This window comes from Scaptodrosophila lebanonensis, unplaced genomic scaffold, assembly GCF_003285725.1.
Source record: "Scaptodrosophila lebanonensis strain 11010-0011.00,11010-0021.00 unplaced genomic scaffold, SlebRS2 tig00000096-arrow-pilon, whole genome shotgun sequence".
Taxonomy (NCBI): Eukaryota; Metazoa; Arthropoda; class Insecta; order Diptera; family Drosophilidae; genus Scaptodrosophila; species Scaptodrosophila lebanonensis.
Genome location: NW_022060567.1, coordinates 4,546,321 through 4,568,407, shown reverse-complemented (window position 1 = coordinate 4,568,407; position 22,087 = coordinate 4,546,321). Strand labels below are relative to the sequence as shown.

General features: G+C 38.2%; 2 protein-coding genes across 3 annotated transcripts; one reads left to right on the top strand and one right to left on the bottom strand.

Moving 5' to 3' along the window:
• Positions 1-745: 745 nt before the first annotated feature.
• On the top strand, positions 746-4,798 carry LOC115627485 (kelch-like protein 26). 2 transcript variants are annotated; one of them, XM_030523164.1, is made up of 5 exons: positions 746-957; positions 1,058-1,379; positions 1,435-2,293; positions 2,701-3,069; positions 3,795-4,798. In XM_030523164.1, the coding sequence occupies exons 2-5, from the start codon at positions 1,248-1,250 to the stop codon at positions 4,259-4,261; spliced, it is 1,827 nt and encodes a 608-aa protein (XP_030379024.1). In that variant the 5' UTR covers positions 746-957; positions 1,058-1,247; the 3' UTR covers positions 4,262-4,798. The 2 variants fall into 2 exon arrangements, with proteins under 2 accessions (XP_030379024.1, XP_030379025.1); XM_030523165.1 differs by lacking the exon at positions 746-957 and having other exon boundaries at positions 1,026-1,379.
• Positions 4,799-6,060: 1,262 nt separating this feature from the next.
• Positions 6,061-21,752, bottom strand: LOC115627454 (mitogen-activated protein kinase kinase kinase 7). Its single transcript, XM_030523122.1, has 9 exons — positions 21,211-21,752; positions 20,855-21,154; positions 20,608-20,787; positions 20,408-20,543; positions 19,275-19,456; positions 18,737-19,210; positions 18,278-18,314; positions 6,879-7,348; positions 6,061-6,787 (listed from the first exon to the last, which is right to left on the bottom strand). The coding sequence occupies exons 1-9, from the start codon at positions 21,271-21,273 to the stop codon at positions 6,572-6,574; spliced, it is 2,058 nt and encodes a 685-aa protein (XP_030378982.1). The 5' UTR covers positions 21,274-21,752; the 3' UTR covers positions 6,061-6,571.
• Between the last annotated feature and the right edge of the window lie 335 nt (positions 21,753-22,087).

Genomic DNA, 22,087 nt, shown 5'->3' with positions numbered 1-22,087 from the left:
TGCAACGAAGAAGAAAAGACGTATGACTACAGTGTGACCATATCTGAAACGCGCTACATAATGTACTTTGGGCGAATGGATGAAAATGCCAAAGTGTGCGCAATTATGTCGCACTCACCAACACTGACAGAGCGCAGCATTACAAAAGGTTGCCACTTTCCTCGTATTGTTATCGATTATCAACAGCTGAGTGAAATCGGCGGCGTAAATAAAATATCATAATGGGAGTTTTTTAATAGAAAAAACAGGCCTAAATTCCACAGAAACCTGTCAGTGTTTGAAGCTCAAGCAGATTCATTCTATATTCTACTCTACCTCCATATTTGGTGTATCCATAAGAATTTAGAGTCCAGCTGTTTCATGTGCTATACGCACACTGGTCCATTTGACATAGGTACATAAATACATAAATGTATGTGTGTTTGTGCATTAAATGTGCATATTTATGTATGTATGTCTGTACTTAAGGTGGCTCCACACGATACAATAGCGTTGTATGGTATGATGTTAACTTTCCCCATTTTTTGTACATTTACACATCTGCTTTATGTGTCCCTTTAGAATAATTATCCAGAGTATTGGGCACCCAATTTCCCTATGTATATATATATATATATATGTATGTTAAGTTCATCAGGTTCTGCTCAACTGTCAAAATATATTCAAACTTCATGGACTACCTGTTACATATTCGTCATTTCGCTTAGTCGTCATCTGGGTTAATACGTGTAGTGTCTACCTTACTTTCAAGTGTTTGCGCAAAAGAAGTAAAAACAAAGCCAAAAAAAAACGTAAAGCAAAAGGCAATACCGTAGAAAAATTCACATATTGTGGCAATCGTGAGGCGATTCACACGCTCAGTTGCAAATGTTTTAGAAATTTGTTTATTAGGCACACCGAATATTCACACAAGTTGTAGATAAGCGCTGCCTACTACTCTTGCCGTACACAATAATTGTAAGTATTAGAAAAAAAGGAAACACAGAAACCCCCGAACAGAAATCATTGCTATCAAAAATTTATTGTGTTTGTTTGCTGGCGTCTATTTGATTATCAGCAAAAACGCACGTACATACAAGCAATTTCGCTGTGTTCCCCAACCTTGGGGTCCGCCGACGACGCCGTCGTCGCATTTTTTAAGACATTGGGTATGACATGAGACATAATCGGCACATTAGACGGCTACGTAATTCGCGATAAGCGCACATAGAAAACAAAACCAGGGGACAGGGACGCCCCCCATCAAGATGTCCGCCGCTTCCGACGAGCTCACAGGCGTCGCCACAGATAAGGAGAATATATTGCGAGGTCTCAACAAGCTGCGCAACGAATGCAAGCTCACCGATGTCACACTTCTGGTGGAGAACGTTCGCTTTAAGGTAAGTGGCTCCATTCTTGTGCAACACGCAATGGCGTTCATGCAACTCTTTGTAGGCTCATCGCGTTGTGCTTGCCGCCAGCAGCGACTACTTTTGTGCCATGTTCGCCGGCAGTGCCATGATTGAGTCGCGCACGGAAGAGATTGAGCTTCATGGTGTATCGGCACGCGCTATTGGCGCAATTATCGACTATATATACACATCGGCGTTAGAACTGAATGTGGAAAACATCGAAGAGTTGTTAGCTGCCTCCACCCACGTTCAGGTGAAGGATGTGATTGAACGTTGCACTGCCTTTCTTGAACAAAAGATCAACATGGACAATTGCTTGGCTATTGCCAGCCTGGGCGATATCTACAGCCAAGACAGACTTGCAGAACGCGCCTATCGCTTTATATGCGCCCACTTTAAGGAATTTGCATCATCGTCCGATTTCAAAGACATTAAGGTGGATCAGCTCCGCTACGTACTATCCTGCAACTTCCCGATGGATGTGAGTGAGCACAAGTTGGTGCAGCTGCTGTGCGTATATGGTGTGCAGCAGAAGCTTGATGATGCTAAACTAAGCGAGCTGTGGCATCTCGTCCATTGGAATCACATTACGTATAAGAATATAAAGTCATTACGCCACATAGTTGTATCGGTGGGCGAGGGTGCTCCTCAGATATTGCCAGTCTCTTGCTATTACCGACTGAAAAAGGAGTATTTAAACAGAATGAAACAATATCCCATCCTTAGCTCTATCGTCGACATAGACCCTGTCCTTCAGGGACCGGTAAACGTACGCGGCATGGAGCTCAGCCTTCTCAAAATCGGAGGATTCGAGTATAATGGTCTAACTAATGGGATTATGTGCTTCTCACCATCGCTCATGAAGTGGTTCGAGTTGACAACCATTCCCCATCTTGATCAATGTAAGTCTACATACTAGTTAGTGATTTTATTTATAAATGCGCTGTGTGTTTTGTTGCAAGTAGGCATGTAAATGTAACCCATAGAAAAGAAGCCCCTTTGCGTAGAGTTCTAGAGCCGTGTCTTTATGGAAATGCTACAATAACTTAATTTAAATAAATAGTTAAATAGGACATGGGCTTCTTGGGATCTCTAAAGAAATGTGCTTCGTAAGCTACATACATATATATGTATGTAGATATGTGTTTTTGTCCAATTATTTGTTAAATCATTCCGAACATTCACTTTGCTTCAACTGCGATATTATAATAATTAATTGCTTAAATCCATCCTACTCAATCAAAAAAAAAATCAAAAGCGATTTCCATCAGTTGACTTCATTATGATCGTTCTTTATCGCAAATTTTAGGCAACTATGGAACTGCCGTTCTTAAAAATGAGCTATTCATTGTTGGCGGTGCCTACGATGTGTGTCTAAAGGAGTACATCCACCCCTTTGGGTTCCGTTATTGTCCCTTACGAAACCATTGGGATGGCATGGCACAAATACAGTTGGATCGCTGTCGTTTCTCTCTAAATGCCGTGGGCGAAAAACACCTCTATGCCGTTGGCGGCATCGTCGAGAACGATGATAACAACTCCGAAGATCTGTTTAGTCTCCACTCTAATGTAGAACGATACGACGTTGAGACCAATAAATGGACCTACATGCCTAAACTGGTGGAGAATCGAAGTCAGCATGCTGGCGTCACCGTCGGAAGCAAGCTGTATATATCGGGTAAGTAATTGGATCGTACAGATTCAACAATTTTTCAACAATTCCCGGTAAAACGATCTTCATAGACTCAAGTTCTTTCCGAAAGTTTTAAATTGAAAAAATTGAATTCTTTATACACATATACATTTCAAAATAAGTTTTAACGCTCCTGTCATTCCGTAAAACCTGAAATCTGCGGTACTCAAAACAGGCCCGATTGTTCGTGAAATAGGGCATATAAGCTATAATAATGGCTATTTGAGTTGACTGACCTCCACTTTTCATTAGGGTCAGTGATGATATAAAGAAAGTTGTACGTTTTATAAATATTTTAGACAAAACTCCAAACGTAGACGAAGACACCTTCTTAGCTCGTTAATTCTCAACATTTTATTTGATAGTGTTCCACGAAATGTAGCGACCATTAAGGGCAACAATTAATTTGGTGCAAATCATCTTTTGCACTTGAAGGGTGAAAGGTGTACTGGAAAGTCTAATCACCCATTGCATGTAACATCAGAGCGCGGGTTTCAGGTGCAAAATACATATTATATTTTGTGTCCGTGTAGCGATAACTTTTGAATAGCTACGAACTCCAAGTTTGGAATATTGACCGAGCTTAAGACAAATTTTATATAGCCGTGATAGGAACAATAATTGCAGCAGAGGGGGCACTTTATCGTTCCACTTGTGATATTTTTAAAGCCAAGCCTCTGAGTCTAATATTTATCTTTTCTCGTTTTTAGGCGGAATTCATCTGGCACACATTCTGTCCTCATTGTGGTGCTTCGACACCGAAACCGAAAAGTGGGAGGAGCTGGCTCCAATGCCCAGACCATGCTGTGATCATGTGCTCGTCAATGTCGGCAATCGCATTTATTCCTGTGGCGGCTGGTACGAAAATGTGAACTCATCCCGTGTGCTGGAGCAATGCATTTATGTCTATGATATAAAGTATAACTTTTGGGATGTCGAAACACAAATACCATCCCCGAAATTCTACTCAGGCGTCTCAGTGCTGCGTCACACAATCTTCTTCGTGGGTGGACTAGACCCCACAGAGTCTATCGATCGTGCCTCATCGGAAACCATGGCCTATGATGTGAAAAGAAAGACTTGGTGGCGTCGTGAAGACTGGTGGGACACTCCCACCCATGTCTGGGAAGCTACATGTGTTCCTTTATACGTGCCTAGCCCTAGCCCTAAGACATAATGTATGCTAGACAGAGACAGGGGGCTGAGGAGCACGCGTTTCCTTATCAATCGCGCGATGCTTAAGAGACAGATGCATGGAGAAGTAGTGCGAAAGAGAGAGAGAGAGAGTGAGAAGGAGAGGGAGAGTAAGGGAAAGAGAAAGATAGAGAAGGCGAGTGATAGGGAGATGCAGAGCCCGAATTCGTGTCTTTAAATAAAGCCCAATGACTTAAAGATTAATTTATAAAATTACCAGATGCTCAACCGACGGCCAATTCTTAAAACACTAACTTATAAACTAATTTTAATTACATATCCAATCAGTAGCAAATAATTAAGACTATTTTGATATGATATGTATATTTACATCGTAAGCTGCCCAGAAAGTGCCCTGAAGGAGGCACAAAAGTACTCCGATTTTCATGACATTTTCTACAACACTGTTATGCGTTACAACAATCTCAAATATTATTTGTTTGTAAACAATTAAAAAAAACAAAATCTGCTGCCAAGTGGCCAATGAACGTCCCCACTGACCTGGAGCCTTCCATCCTAACTAACTTTAGGAACTTTACTGTTTTTTTTGGCGGCCGGAGACTGTTGGGTTAGCCTTGCCCGAACACATAGATTTTTTTACTTTCTGCTGGATCATTGGTAGCGCGTGGTTGTCCATGCGGTGGTTCCCTCCCTCAGCCCTTCTACAAAGCAAATGCACTCGATGTCGGGCGACTGTGATGACCTTCGAGTGGTTCAGATTGGAGTAAACTGCTGCTTGACTTTCCGAGCAAATGTAAATCGGCCAACTATCTACTGTGGCTGGGGATGTGTCGTGTGGCCTCCATTATCGCAGTAACTTCCGCTTGCCAAAATATCCTTTAATCGATCAAATTTTGCTAAAATGCGGATACCCTTGCTACCGAAATCGAAGCATACGAAGCTACGTAGTGTAGTAGACTTTTGGAAATCGGGTGATTAGATAATTGTTCACACTTTAACATTTAAGTAACAGACGTAATTACATATACTTATACCTCCATCTCTGTATTACAAAGAAAATTATATTCCTCCGTGGTCATGTACTGCAAACTTTATACCCTACTGTGTCCCTAATATTCTTAGTTACGAAGTCATTTAGTGATTCTGAATATTTGGGAATTTCGTTTTCACACAATTTGATCTTATCCGGAATGGGAATATTGGACGCAATTTAAATTACTGAAACAGGTTGGACCAAAGTTAAATTTTTCAAAACTATGCTTTTTCAAAAGGAGCTTCTTGAAAAAATAGAAATAGAACTTTGAATACAAAAAAAATCTTCTTTAAATATACTCGTACATAAAATGAACAGTTCCATGAACTTTTATCGAAAGAATTAGATACAAGTAAATTTGTAATTTAGCTATTTGGTAGCACTCATATGGGAGGCCAAACAAATGAGTTAAAATTAAGAATTATACAACATTTTAAAACAGGTGCTAGATCGCATGTTATAGATATGTATATATGTAGGTATATGACCAAAATCTTTCAATTACTTCCTTCTGGCGGACTAAGTTAATACGTCCAGGCCGGCTAGTAATCGTCGTATGGCTGGCATAGAGACTATATGATTTGAATAGTGAATTCCTATGAAAAACTTGACTGCTAATAAAGACAAGAAATTGGAACGGAGTTGAATTTTTAGAATAGTGTCGCGAAATGGAAAAGAGCTTAAAAATTTGTTGAACGAAAGTTTAGATAGTACGGAGGTAGTAGCGTACAACTTTGGACAAAACAAGTTCACATTTTTTTGCAAATCAAAAGCAATTTATTGGGTTGTGTGTATATTTACATGCTTAACATATTTTATATAATATATTTTTGGTAAATGTGACTCAAATATTTTAGTTTGCTTGTGTTGTTACATCGCACTCATTGCGTGCAACAATAATATTAAAATGACAAAATGTTTGCTCTCTTTTCTTTAAATACACAAGACATGACGAAAGACGCGATTAAAATGAAACAAGCGAACCAGTACACTCTCTTTTCGAATCACATTGGTTAACAAAACGGACTTAGATGCGAAATTAAAACCTAAACGCTTACAGTAGAACATATATGGCTGGTATTTATATGCACAGACATACACAAGGCTATATAAATACATATATGCACATACTCGTATAATTGCAAGACTAAAACTTATGACTATAGCGTTGCATTCGTTATATCGTACAGCTAAAGGACACATACAAATACACTGTGAGGGACGAACTGCAACAGAGAGAACATACGAGAAGTACATATCCTATACAAGTACATGGCTACAAATCTAAAAATTCCCAAGCTAAGACTGATTGGTGCGTGCGGAAATGGGCGCTATCACCACCCAACCATCTTCTGCCTCCCTGTCCCGATTTGGCAAGTTGCTGCCGATCACATCCGTATTGCTGACGCTGTTGCTATTGTTGCCACCTCCCGGCAGGTGCATGTTCAGGGCCTGGCAGGGGGGCCGCTTCTGCCACTGCTGTCGCAGACTATTGTACAGATCCTGTAGATCCTCCTAAGATATAGAAAAATTATTATTATAGAATTGCGTATACACATGTTATATTTGGGTTGTCAAGGCAATTGAATTATCGTTAATAGTGCACCTTATGCTTGATTTTGCGCAACAGATCCTTTTTATCTTCACGCTCCATGCCATCCATTTGCAGGATCAGCTTCTCTTTAAAGTCCTGCGCGTAGTAGAGACTTGTGTCCACTGCCAGATACTCTTTGGCCATGTGACGATGATCGCGATAAATCGCCTGCGACTCAGCATTATTTGGTATGGGCAGCACGGGCTGCAGTTCGGGGTCCAGCATCTCGGCCAGTGATTGATCGGTGCCATCATTCTCCTCCATATCGGCGCAACGGTCACTATCTTCATCGTTGTTGTCGGCATCGTTATTGTCGTTAGCGCCTGTGGTGGTGGTGGTGGTGGTGGTGCTGCTGCTGCTGTGGTTGTTATTATTGTTGTTATTGTTATTGCTTAGATCTGTAGCCAGTGTGTGGCTTGGGGCAGTCATTATCACCGGCTTGGTGTCCGTCACTGTGAGCCGTTCCTTGCCATCGCTTTTCGCTGTACAAAGAGAGATAATCAGATAAACAGTTTGATTTATTTCCGATAGAGATAGAACAAAATATATTTAGCATTTAATTATAAGTTTCTTATGTTCTACGGAGGTCGATAATATTACTACACACCCAATCAAATATCCTAGTTTGGCAGATCATTTACAAACAAAATTTGATTTTTTTTTTAAACATTATTGATCTTTATTGAGTATATAAGCATCGAAGTACATATGTATATCTGTTAGGTGCTTTATTTTCTCATGCACCGCGTTTTGGATAATACTTATTAGCGAACCAACCTACAAATTTGTGATTAATTGAACTAAAGTCAAAAAATTAAGTAATTTGAAAAAAGGAAGTAATTTTAAAAAAAGTCCACTTATCATTATTTTTCGGAGTTAAAAATCGCTAACAGTGCAAGGAGATTGCGATCCTGGGAAATAAAATGGCGACTAACGAGCCCGCTTTGTAAAAGTTATGTGTTTATATCGTTTGTTGATTTCCTCTTAAAAGCTTTAAACTGATCGATTGAAACTGAGAAACCAGGTCGGGCTATTACTTATGGATTAGGAGAACATGTTAGGTTTGTTAGGTTTAGACCTATAGTTTCTACTTGGTATTGGAAAGCTACGAGTATAATGCCAAATATCTAAACAGCTCACAGCTCGGCAGTCTCACATATCAGTATATCTGCCTACCCTGCTGTTCTAAAACGGATTAACCCAAAGATCTATAGATTGAAAAGAAGCTGCTTTGTCTTAGCTCGTCTCCCAATTTTGTCCTAAATGTGTTTTCTTCAAATTAGACTCATTCTGTAAGAGCATTTTCTTTATAAACGAAAACTTATTCACACTAGCGAGCAGCTCTTTATGAGACCGGGTACAGGAAGTCTAATAGTCGGTGGAGGAGAAATTCCCCCAAATAATTTTGATTTGGATTAATGTGTTTGATATAATAATGAATGAATGAGTATTGGGTTAACACAGAGTACATATTTGATTGTCACTTGAGATGCAACGATTATAGCAGATAGATAACACCTACTGTATATAATCCAACAGCTGTGCAGATCAGTCGTTTGCTTTGTTGTTATTAGTGTACGCGTATCACACATTTTGGTAGTTGGAGGGCACTGTTTTTCGAAAGGAGGCGCGAGTCTTTTGGTTTGATGGATTGACTGGACGACTGTTCATTTACACAACAACGAGATCATTTTTGGCTCTGGACTTGTTTATCTACACAAAGACGCAGATACTTGTATGTACGGATCTATATACACGGCAATATATACAAGTATGTATACATTTCTTCACTTCAAGATTTCTCGTAACAGTTCAACGGAAAACGCACGATCTACGTATCTATGTGTATGCTGAATGTAAAATACGCGACGAAAATCCCTCACATTGGAAAGCAAACAAAAATCGACATTTTCTACATTAAGCGTAAACGATTTTTGGTTCTTTTCTTTTCTTTTTGTATGTACGAGAGTATGTAAGTGTTTGTGTGCTTTGCAATGACGTGTTCTCACACAGCTTTCCTGGTTGATTTTCCTCGGAAAATTTCAAAACCAAACAACGAGTATATAGTACCAACAGATATGGAAGCCAGCAATTTTCAATTGAATTTATAAGGTTCCCCGTTGGCTGAACATTTGCCTAATGCTTCTCTTGAAAGTAATTGAAAGAGCTATTAACTATGGCTTTTCTATTTTTCTTTGCATGGCAATTTTAGTGAAAGGCTTGGCGATAATGTAGAGGCCCTGCGGTGACAGCGACGACTCCGTTTACGTCTACGAGTACGACAAACAGTTGATGAACTTTTCTACGATGCGTTGGATGCGATTTCAGTAACATTGCGGCCATTCAAGACAGCACGGCGCTCGACGGCAGACTGAGCACTCAATTGGGACTCGGAAGACCACCATGTGAGTTCAACACACACGAGTAGTCTCCCCCTCCCATACACACACACACACACACTAACACACACACGCACACAGTAGAAATACGGAGAGATGAAAATATAGAAAAAGAAAAATCAAGCGACGAGGGACCAATGCTGCCGATCATCTAGATGATGACGCGCATAATGCCGTACGACCAAAATTGTGGCATCATCACTCTTTGTGTTGGGTTGTGTGCGTGATTTACTTGGGTGGGTTGATTCACCCAGTATTCTCACTATTCCATCGGATTTGGAGTCGGTGCCACACGTCTAATGCATGCCACAAATCTAAAGACCTGCTATTTAGCACAAGTACTATATATGTATTTGTTGTCAGTGGATTTCGAAGTAATTGAATAATTTTGATGAAACAAAAAATACTAGGCAGCCGAACTTGGTAGTGCTGGGAAACGTGCCTGTTAGCTGTTGTCAAAAGATTTTTCCAAGAGACTGTTCCTTTAATTAATAAGCTATTTACTTTCCCCCAAAAAACATCTGTTGATAAAATCTTACTGATTGGATACCACGTTAACATTTGACCAAAATGAAAAACCACTCAAGTTTCATAATAGATGATCAACAGTTTTTTAAGACCACTTTGAATCACTTTGAATGGTCCTTTTATCTAACTACCATTCCTACTGCCAACTGATCGACTCAATCTAAAGAACCCAAAACATCAAATTCAAGGGTCACCTATTCCTATATATATTCTGCCATAATAACAGAAACGAACGTTTCCAATTGTTGAAACAGTTTTTTGAGAACTAATAGGGGCAGTGCCGTTTTCTGTGCAAACAGAATTAATTTTTCTTCATATGTGGTCTGGTCTTCAAACTGTTTAAAAAAACTATGCAGTGCGATAGCGGACCCCGAATAAAAGGCAAAGAATATAAAAAAATAATACACTTGACGCATACTATCTATAAGAGTATATTAACAAAATATTCCATTTCTAAACACTTTTGTTTGGCGGAATGAACCCTTTCGAAACTGGTTAAGATACTACAAAAATCGGAGAAGCCTACTACTGTCTGTTACATTCTATGCACAAACTTAAAATTGACTGCATTTCCAAAAAATTATGTTTTCAAAAATGTTTATTGTGCTCTAGCATTTGCTTCTAAATGCATCGTAAAGTCTGAATTGCTTCAGGCGAATATTAAGAAAAAAAAAACAACAATAAAACCGTTTTCTGCTTTTTAAAATCTTTGCTTTATATTTCCGAAATAAAAAACGCATTTAATAGCTTCGGTGAAACGCCATAATCGTTCAGCAACTTCGGACTATGGAAAAATAATTTGTTTTATTTTTGTTTTTGGTATAGGTGATGATTTTTCCCTCCTTTTTATTGCTGTAATCGGCGAATATCATTATGCATACATACTTGTACATACATATACAGGTACTTTTTCAAATCTACACATTGAGTGTGATTTGAACATCTTTTTTCTTGTATTCAGATTATAATAATCTGGTCTTATGGTCTTATTAATTCTCAACAGAACTCTCTCTCTCTCTCTTTAAGTTACAATTAGTTTTGTGGATTTTAAGATTATATGGTTTTTTTCCTATGACAATAGCCCTTGTTTGATAAGAAAGTAAAAATAAATTTCCAAGATGGTGACTAGCATCTGTGATTACGATGCCATTTCTTCTCTTATTTGTAAGCCTGACACTTTTCCTCGAATCTGATCAGACCCCTATATCACACAATAAGTGAAAAGTGTTTAAAAGTTTCATCTATTTCTCAGATTTCGTTGGGATCAAGAGTTTGGAGGCGATTAAATGACCAGGTTTTTATAGCTGATAGTTGATCAGAAAAATGAAAGTAAATGAACTCAGACGTAATTGTTGGCAGGCAGACTTCCGATTTTTGAAATCTAGTTCAAATCAATCTACTTGGGGAGAGCTGGTGTCAAAATGATGATGAAGTCTTTTAAAATGATTTGTTTGCTTTGTTTTTTAAATTGTCCCCCTTTTGGAATATGCATTATATGAGTTTATATGCATACATACATATGTATATTCGTTCTTGCTTGAAACATTTATAATTATTTGCATATACATATACTAATTTCGCTTAAAATGTTTCGCTGTCAACTAGAAAACTGTGCAACAGCAGCAGCCAAAATGCCTCGCTCGCTGGTTGTCTGTGCCCATTAAATGAAAATCTCGCTATGTTTTTCCTTTTTTATTTAAATACCCTTCGTTTGAAATGGAAGGGTACATGGGAACTAAGTATATATGTCAGACTCCTGGTTAAGGGCAACCAATTGGTTAGAACAACGAATTTAATCCACATAGCACTATGTTTGAATCACTAAAGAAACCTAATAGACTCCATCCGACTGCTTTATCATAGAGCTGTCGTAGTACAGTTTGAAATGGAAGGGTACATGGAAACTAAGTATATGCCAGAACTAAGTGTATCCCGGTTAAGGGAAACAAATGATTAGAGCAACGAAACTAATCCACATAGCACTGTGTTTGAATCACTAAAGAAACCTAATCATAGACTGCTTTATCATATCACTGTGTTTGAATCACTAAAGAAACCTAAAAGACTCGATCCGACTGCTTTATCATAGATTGCTTTATCATAGCACTGTGTTTGAATCAATAAAGAAACCTAATAGACTCGATCCGACTGCTTTATCATAGCACTGTGTTTGAATCACTAAAGAAACCTAATAGACTCGATCCGACTGCTTTATCATAGACTGCTTTATCATAGATTGCTTTATCATAGCACTGTGTTTGAATCAATAAAGAAACCTAATAGACTCGATCCGACTGCTTTATTGTAGAGCTGTCGTAGTACAGTTTGAAATGGAAGGGTACATGGGAACTAAGTATATCCCGGTTAAGGGAAACAAATGATTAGAGCAACGAAACTAATCCACATAGCACTGTGTTTGAATCACTAAAGAAACCTAATCATAGACTGCTTTATCATAGCACTGTGTTTGAATCACTAAAGAAACCTAATAGACTCGATCCGACTGCTTTATCATAACACTGTATAAGTATATCCGGGTTAATGGAAACAAATGATTAGAGCAACGAAACTAATCCACATACCACTGTGTTTGAATCATTAAAGAAACCTAATAGACTTGATCCGACTGATTTATCATAGAGCTGTCGTAGTATAGTTTGAAATGGAAGGGTACATGGAAACTAAGTATATGCCAGAACTAAGTGTATCCCGGTTAAGGGCGAACAAATGATGAGAGCAACAAAACTAATCCACATAGCACTGTGTTTGAATCACTAAAGAAACCTAATAGACTCGATCCGACTGCTTTATCATAGGGCTGTCGTAGTACTTAACACTTTTAGTGCTGGATGACCAACTTTAACTTACTCTGCACTATACTATTTGGTAATATCGTGCACAAAAAAAAAAAAAGAAAAACAAAAGGGCGTACAATTTCGAGGCAGCCGAAAGACAAATTTGATTTTTCGGAGAACGCCGAGAAGACCAAAGAAAAATACCGCACATACGTGTATGTATGTATGTATGTATGTACGAGTATGTATGTGTATAGACAAGTATCTACGAAATCAAAACACATACAAAAAAGCGAGATGATTGTTGAATGAGTCATGTGATGATGAAGATGAGATGGGGTTGTGTGGCCGGCATGTGTGCGTTTATAATGCGCGGCTGGTTGTGGGCTGCCATTTATTATCGTTGCTAGCATGTTGCGACGACAACAACAACAACAACAGCAGTAACAAGAAAGGCAGCAACAACAACTACAGCCACAATAAAAACTATGAATAAAAGGAAAAAGCTCCTGCTGGCTCACATACGAGTATATGCGAATACTACAAGTATATGTACATATGTATGTTTATGTTTTGGTTTCGGGTTGAGGCAGGATTTCTCGAATATGCACAGTGCCATAAATTCTGTTCAAATTGGCGGCGAGCATTTTATGACCCAACACTATGTATGGAAACGAGGGCTGGCACTTACAAATATTACAATGCAAGCAATTGCATTTAGATGATCGCCCAATAGAACAGAATATACAAGTATAGTAGTATGTGGTAAGTTTATCAGCAGGTCAGTGTGATCCTTGAACGTAATTTCCATACAGATTTCCGGACTGGCTAATAAATCTTTCCCCACCAGGCCTAAGATTTAATTTTTTTCTCTCTTCTGTTTGTTCCCATTTTTAACTGGCTTTTAAGCTTGTCTCTCTTAAGTTTTTCTTTTTATTTTGGTAGATCTATTGACGCCTCTGACCACACTTGGCTGTGAAACGGGGCATAGCTAGCCGAAAGGCAAATAATATTCCCCCACCGCACAGTGGGCCAAGCAGCTCTGCAAGCAGAATTTGATGAACAACTCGAGATATTGTAATGAAAATTTGAACTTCAAGTTTTTAGCGCACTCACCACTGATTCTCTAAATTTCAATTTTGTAGGTCAACAATATCTCATAGCATTTTTAAATTCCTATTATTTAAAATTTCCAAGTTTGTTATTTTTAGTATATGAAGCCCAAAAAAGATTAACATGTGCTAATAACTAACAAATTAATCAGAATCCGATGAATCTGAATAGTTCCAAGTATTTTAAAATTAGCATGCATCTAAGCAAGAACTTTATCTATCTTAACATATTTTTGGAAATTTTTGATGTTTTTGACGAAGATGTTATAAACCAATCATGACATGTTCTATCGTGTTACATCCGTAAGGACTTATGGTTATGGACAAATGGCTTTGCTCTGAAATCTTTATTCCTGGCTTCAAGGGCTTCTTCGAACATCATGCCAATAGGAAGAAGAACTACATAGTTCATAATGTCTGTACCACGGGTCGACCAATTTTTGACTTATTAATTGTGTTAGGCTTTCCTACAATATAGGGTTTTTTTTTTTATAATTTTTATATATGCTTTTCCTATGTCGACAGTCCATGTGCCATAAATATAAGTAAGTAAATAAATAGAGCAGTTAATATATCTATTTCATTCCTTATAGGAATTTGTAAATAATTCGATGATCGAATCGCGTTGCTATACCAGAAGACTACAAGTATTCTTTTAAAATAGGGGGGAAGCGTGTTCTTTGGTTTGTTTATTTTGTTGTCACATCTGCGAGCTGTCCTCTTAGGAGGTGTGTGGCCAGCCCTTGCCACAAACTATAACAATTTAATTGTGCAGCAAAATATGTCTAGGCAAATGTGCAAGGCGAGGCAGCGACAATATTTTGAACGGTGTTGGTTTTTGTTGCTATTTGCATGAGAGCATTAAATATTTATAATTGATGCGATGTGACAAAGCGGCCATTGAATTATAGGCTAATTAACAAAAATCGGCCTCTTTCAACGATATTGAACGCCTAAATTGAGGCACTTAAGTACAAGAGTATATCTCACATATACGTACTATATATGTATGTATGTATGTATGTATGTATGTGTACGCGATTTTCTCTTGATGACTAACAAATAAATGGACGCTCAGAGATAACCAACTGAGCAGACAAACAATCGGACACTCGAATATTTGGACATCTCGGACATTGCGGACATCTGGGGGAGCTCTTTGGGGCATGCGTCATACCTCAACACCTGCCAGACACGCACACACATGCACATACAGAGTATTGCTGCTAAATCATTTTTAATTATGCATTTTTATAAGTGGGTAAATATTCAAGAATGAGCAAGAAAAACGGGGAAAATGGAAACCAAAAAGCCATTGTATTACCCATTGACTGCTCTGATACCATAGCGCTAATGCTACTGTTGCGATTCTGGCGATTCTGCCGACTCTGCCGATTCTACCGTTCCTGCTGTTATTATTGTAGTCTCTGGTTTTTGATCTTTCTGCTGCCCGGGACGCTGGGCACGCGTGAAAAGTTTGCCACAAACTGATGGCGGACAGAATAGCCTCGGGCTCGATGCTAATGACAATGAGTTGAATTATGTGTAGGAAGAACAACCACAACAACAGCGGCAGGGCAGCAACAGAAAAAACAATAATGAAGGCAATTTACATGCCACATTGTGCGCATGTTGTAAATAAACTCGAACAAACATAAATACATACATACATATGTATGTGCGTACCATGAGTATGATTCACCCGGCGTATGAGTAACGTGAATGCAATGCAATGAGTAACGTGAATGCAATGAAGCCATTCAGTCTGTTCGTAGGGTCATTCGGTCAAATAGCCCGACCGACGCGTCGGTCGCTCCTCGACTTATCCAATACATAGTAATGTAGTAATCAAGAGCTGGTCGTGTTTCTTTTTTTCACAATAAATATACATTTTTATCTGCTGCCAAGATGAACCGATTTCAATGCAGTTTGAAATAGATAGATAAAGCACTATATCCAAATAACGTATGATAAATGTATGACAAAAGTCTGTTCTAATCGTACCTATTCCTGGATGCGTGTCGTTTGAATGATGCAACATCACAAACAAAAATTTGGCGCAGAACCTGCCTTTTAAATTCAAATATTTTGTAGCCTGAAGTAATACTTAGGTCTGTGTTTTCAAAATTTGGTTAAGTTGGCCTTTTAATTTGGCATTTTTATAATTTGAGCGCAGCAATTACACTTCCGGCGTTTGATACTAAGCTATCTACGCTTTAACACAATTTGATTGCAAAATGTGAAATCAAAATCTCAATAATTACAGGATTTACAATAAAACGTATTTATAAATGTAAAATATAAATTATAAAAAATCTTTTTCGATTTTGGAGATCTTGTATGCTAAGTTTGGTAACTTTAGGTCGTATAGTTTCGAGGCTGTGCGCTTCCACAGACGGTTTGACATGCCTTACATAATTAAATTCGTTGGGAATTGTACAAAAACGGAGCGATTTCATAATTATTTCATTTTGGATGTAGAGTATAAAAAATGATTTGGGTCGGTGAAACGGGTACAAGGACCTTAAAAATGCGGTCAGCACGTGTGTAATTCATTTCTGTTCATTGACACAATTATTTAAATAAAACGTTTATATAAATAGTAAAAAGTGAACACCTATACAAAAAAGATCAACGGTCGGCGAGCTTTTATTGTGCATACCAGATTGATGTTGAAAATATTTAAAAGCTTTCAACTATTTGGAATTATAGATGCAACAATCAATCTCACAAATTATGACAAGCTTAATTTTCTAGAATTATGTACAGGACGAGCATAGTCAATGAGAATAAATCGAGCTTAAAACTTATATGAAAACGATCAACTACTTGTAAATATCAAATATTAGGGCTATAATTATACATAATGCTTGCAATAATTTGTGAAGTTTCGTGATCCTAATTTTTATGTTTCAAAACATTTTTTGCCTATTACATGCTTTTAAATTAACACATCACCATGAAATATACGGACACATATGCACTAACCATTATGTGCCAAGTTTGGTTAAAAAATTTCATGATTTACGGAAGTTATGGAAAATAACTAACAAAAACTCGATTTGCATGGGAGAGTTTAATTCCAAAATGCACATTTTCTGCGTATTCACATAAGGCATCTGGGACTACAATTTGGTGTCCCTAGGTCTTATAGTGTCCGAGATATAGGCGATTATACGAATGGAAAATCTGGAAAACCCCCATAGGTTGGAAGTGGGGGGGGGGGGGGGGGGGGGGGGGTAATAAAAAAAATAAAACAAACTTGCACAGCGTACACATATAACGCATCTTTGTGCAAAGTTTGGTGTCTCTACCTCTTATAGTCTCTGAGATCCAGGTGTTCATACGGACAGACGGATAGACAGACAGGGCTAGATCGACTCGTCTCGTCATGCTGATCAAGAATATATATACTTTGTGGGGTCTGCCACGCCTCCTTCTGCCTGTTACATTTTCAGCTCCCGCAAACATAATATACTCTTGTATATTTAATGTACAGAGTATAAAAAAAATCGTATTACAAAGTCGTTCATGTCGCGATCAATTACGTTACGTTACGTTTTTTGAAATCTGAATATAAATTCTCTCTCATTTCCATATTTTACAAGAATGAGTTATAATTATGTAAATTTTTGAATAATTATGACATAAAACCTTAAATTAGTTCCTAATCTGTGTAAACTGTATACTACTGAAATGAATACATATATACTTATTTAAAAGTATCAATTAAGTAAAACCATGAAAGACTTCGAGTAACAACTAGCTTATACCTTTGCACAATATTTGAAATAATTTCCAGACGAATCAGGGAAAAGTAAACCTCGCCCAAGTGAGTCTATAGGTATATTATTGATCAGTATTCGCAAGACATACATGTCCGCCTGTCTATCTAAGTGGATAGGTCTCCGAAAGTATAAGAGCTGTAGTTTTTGCTGTGCACGTTCTCCTAAGCCCGGGAATTTTATTCGCTTTTATTTGTTTTTAATGCAGTCCTTCACTTGTTTAGTTAAGTTACCGAGAAGAACGAAAGCTACAATCCCCAAATTTATCACTTAGATCCAAGGAATTTCATTTTCGATATAGTCCCCTACTTCCCCGATAAAAACTTGTTGTGTGATTCATGGAATTGTTATCGCAGATTTTGAAATCGCATCAGAGCCTTCTATTTCGTGTGTCAAGTTTTATTCTTAGTGCTGATTTTTAATTAATTTGATGACACATCACGATTACAAATCTTGTAACTTTTAATTTAATTTATAAATTTTGAATTTATGAAAAGTTCGGTTTATCAAAGAAGTGTAAAATTATTTATCTGGCATTGCAATTACTTATATTTTTTATAATTTTCCTATTTATTTAGCTAATATTTGTTGGCTCAATGTTATTGCACAGAAAAATTTGTTCAAACATTTACAGACATCTTCAGACAGACTCGAGCAATTTACAATTAAATGTTATCCGCAAGAAAAAAGGCAGACAAATAAATGTATTTTTTTTTTAAAGATAATAAGCACCTGTTCGCTTCTAGCATGTTATTCCTATTTCGTATGCGAACACCGTTAATAAAAACTTACCCATGCAGCTGTCATTGCGACCCTGGTCGAAGTCATTCTGTAAACAAATTAAAAGTTAGTCAAAACATAATTATGCGGTCTCCCTAGATGTTGGCAGGGTTTGCGTTCATATTTTTAAGTAATTTAGTTTCGATTTATTCTCTCATTCATTATTCTTTTGATTCGGGCAATCTTAACACATATCTGGTGGAAAAGCCAAATAGAGTTAAATAAACATTGTGGCAGCAATTTGAGATTATTATTTTTTTTTATCAGGCTATCTTTTTGAAAACGAGTTGTAATAGGTGAAAAGGTAAATATGAAAATATGTACGGAACAGTCATATCCATTCGAAGAACGTTTAATGAATTAAGCAGAAAACTCACAAATTGTCAATATCTATGCTTTAAAAACTGAAATGCCGCTTTTTAATGTCTAACCAACATTTTCGAGTGTCTCTTGGTATACTCGCGCACTTACCGGTTCTACAACCAATGTCAGCTCGGACATGGGTGTGCGTGCACTCTGCATCATACTATTTCGTATGGACTCCAAACGTTTCGTTGCTTCCTTTGATGATGATAGATTGAAGCTATCGTTTCGAGTTTCGCACACACTGTCCTCCTCGGGTATGGCATCCCAGGTAGTGCTGGTAACTATTGTCAATTGTGGCACTTGCGAAGTAGTTGTTGGTTTTGGCGTTGTCTGGAAGACCGCATTATTGTCAATGTTGCCCGCATTTGTGGGCGTTGATGTATTTGAGGTATTTGTGGTTGAGGTTGAACTTGTTGTGGTTGCTTCAGTGTTTGTTGTTGTTGTTCTTCGCGGATTTGTTGGCGTCAGCTGTGTGGAAGTTACACTCGAGTCAGTGGCATTAGGACTCAAATTGTTCGTATCCAAAACATCGTAGTGTGCACTCTCGTTCATTGTGCCATCGCCATCTTTGGTCACGATCTAAAAAATTGATAGGATTATGTGAGGAGACTATGTACACTTGTAAGTTGTAATATAAACGCACCTGCTGGTTAATAAATGTGTATTCTAGCGGTTTATCGGCGCCCGAGTAGTCTTTGATAATCTCGTTCATTACTTTGACCACATATGTCATGGACGGCCGCTCCTCGGGCGTCGTTTTCCAACAGGCTGTCATTAGATCTTCAATCCGCTTGGGGCAGTTGTGCAACAAAGGCGGACGTTCCCCTGAAATCGATTAAGACGTTACTGTGATAGTTATACAAATGACAGTTATCCTTTTTATCGACATGACAATATTCGCAGTATAGATGCCATGAATGTGACATTTTCTAAGAATATAATATTTCATTTATATTTGTAATGCCTGGTATTTCCACCAGATTACCAATATGTCTATTATTGAATCATATTAAGCATTCCACGAAGAATATATGAAGCCATGAATGAATGTAAAGGTAAGAGTTTAGCGATAAAAACAACAGCTCGCTATAGGCGCGCCTAATATTCATTCCACAGTACAACAGTACAGTACAGTACAATAACTGCATAGACACTTTATGACATAAATACATCTATTCAAAGACCAAGACTAAATACAACAAGCTTTAAAGGCGCCCATTACTATGTACAGCAATATCGTAGCAAAAGTCTCGTTCTTTAAAAATTCTACGTTTTAAGAACGGTCTGAGTATAAAAATATTTGTCTACACTTCAATGAAAAGTCAACTTTCAATGACCATCACACCGACTATTTTTTGACGCACACCGGTCACTACATCTTATAGCTGCCATAGAACGGTGTTAATGAAAAGCATGTTTGCTCATTAAAATATTAAACTCAACATGGTTATGTGGTCGTCAAAAGTACTTAATGCAGAACTATTTATATATAAAAATTAGATAGTGCAGATACTGTAAGCTAGCTTGTGACTCATGATCATGGAGGATAATGTGTTTGATGTAAGGTACTTTTAAGCTCGTTTATTTATAAGATATTTCATGGAAATGCAGTAGTTTAGAAAAGTTTTACTTTATGGCCATAGAACATAGGAACGATAATTCTAGAACTGCATTCAAGGTCATAATTTGGGCATACTTTGTGAATTATTTACTGTGCTTCGAAAAATAGTTCTATGAACTCTGAAAATAGATCTAAAACTTTATCTGTTGGCTTACCCTTGTGTATTTTCCACATAATGGAGTATGTGTTGTCAATTTCTTTGAAGGGCTGCTTGCGTGACAGCACCTCCCACAGCACAATGGCCCAACTGAAAATATCACACTTCTCCGTATATTTTGAGCCCTCAAAAACCTATAAGAGCAAGAGTTAGACATTTAAGTCACAAGGATTGTTGATCTTTCAGGTGTAATCAAACCTCGGGTGCCATCCAAGCGGCGCTGCCACGATTGTTCGTCATCAGGCTGGACTTGTCGGCTACGGTACCGAAATCACATATTTTCAGATGGCGACCCTTGTTCGTCAGCAGTAAGTTAAGTGGCTTCAGGTCTCGATGTATCAGCGGCTTAGGCGACATGGCATGCAGATAGGCAACACCCTTAAAAAGTTGTGCTTTCAAAATTAGTTTGGGTAATAGGGGACGAGAGTCAACATTGGTGATTTACCTCCGCGCATTGAAGCGCCCAGCTCATTGCATGTGCAAGCGAATATGCTGGCTGCACTTTGCCATGCAAAAAATTGTGGAGTGACCCGCCCTCTGCATATTCCATAATTAGGTAAGTTGACTGCTGATACGAAGATAGCCCATACAATGCGATTATATTGACATGCTTAACGCGCGACAATTGCTTGACTTCCGTTTCGATGGCCTTCTGTTCGGCGCTGGCACCAAACTCTTTGACAGCCACCAGCTGATTGCGCCAAGTGGCCTTGTAGACCACGCCATAGGACCCATGACCGACTTTCTATACGTGAATGAATTGCTTGAATAATGCAAATAATGCATACTTGAATGTCTCACCTCCTCCAGCCGTATGTCCTGAAAGTCAACCGCGGGCGTTGCGCCGGCAATTGTTGCAGCCATTTTGGGCTGCTTTTGCCACTTTGTTGACTGTTGTTGCCTGTTCCAAGTAATTTTATTTGTTATCAATTCCACGGTACCAGCTGTTGTCTGCCTGCCGCCACCCCCGCCGACGATCCAACACCAACGATACGCACAATATACTTGGCACTACTGCGTATTTATGTCGTCGATATTGTTAGTTCTGCCTTATTGCGCCGACATTGACATTGTTCTCGCCTCCGTAGTTGTTGTTACTATGTAGGTCCAAATTGGTTTCTGCACGTTTTAAAATTCTTTAATAGACAGCCAATGGCAAGTTTATATCGACCAGCAAAAATGGCAATTCTGCACGCATATCCTATTGAGGCGCAACGGACGAACGTGCGCACTTAATTCACCTTGCGGCCTGCTCTGGAACATTTGAGGCTTAAAATATATAACGCACTTTATTGGTTTGACCCGCCGATGCTATAAATTTTCCACCAATTTCGCATTTCTCTTGGACTTGGCTTTTAGTAGCGATGGGAAAAGGCAACGGTCTAAGGATGTGTTGACATCGATAAGCAATTTCGATGTCACCACATCGCTAGCAAGCATGTATCGCTTGAAAACAATTTACGTTAAATTTTGAAACATTTTATCAAACACACTGAAAATATGTTCTACATTCATAATTCTTTATTCAGTAAATAAATTTAGCGATGTTATTTGAAAACAAGTTAGCTCTTAACACATATAAATGCTCATAACAGCTCGATAGCACTGGAAGTGCGGCTATCGATAAATACAATACGTTAGAGTTGGCAGCAGTGAGGCCTACTTTTTGAATTCGCAT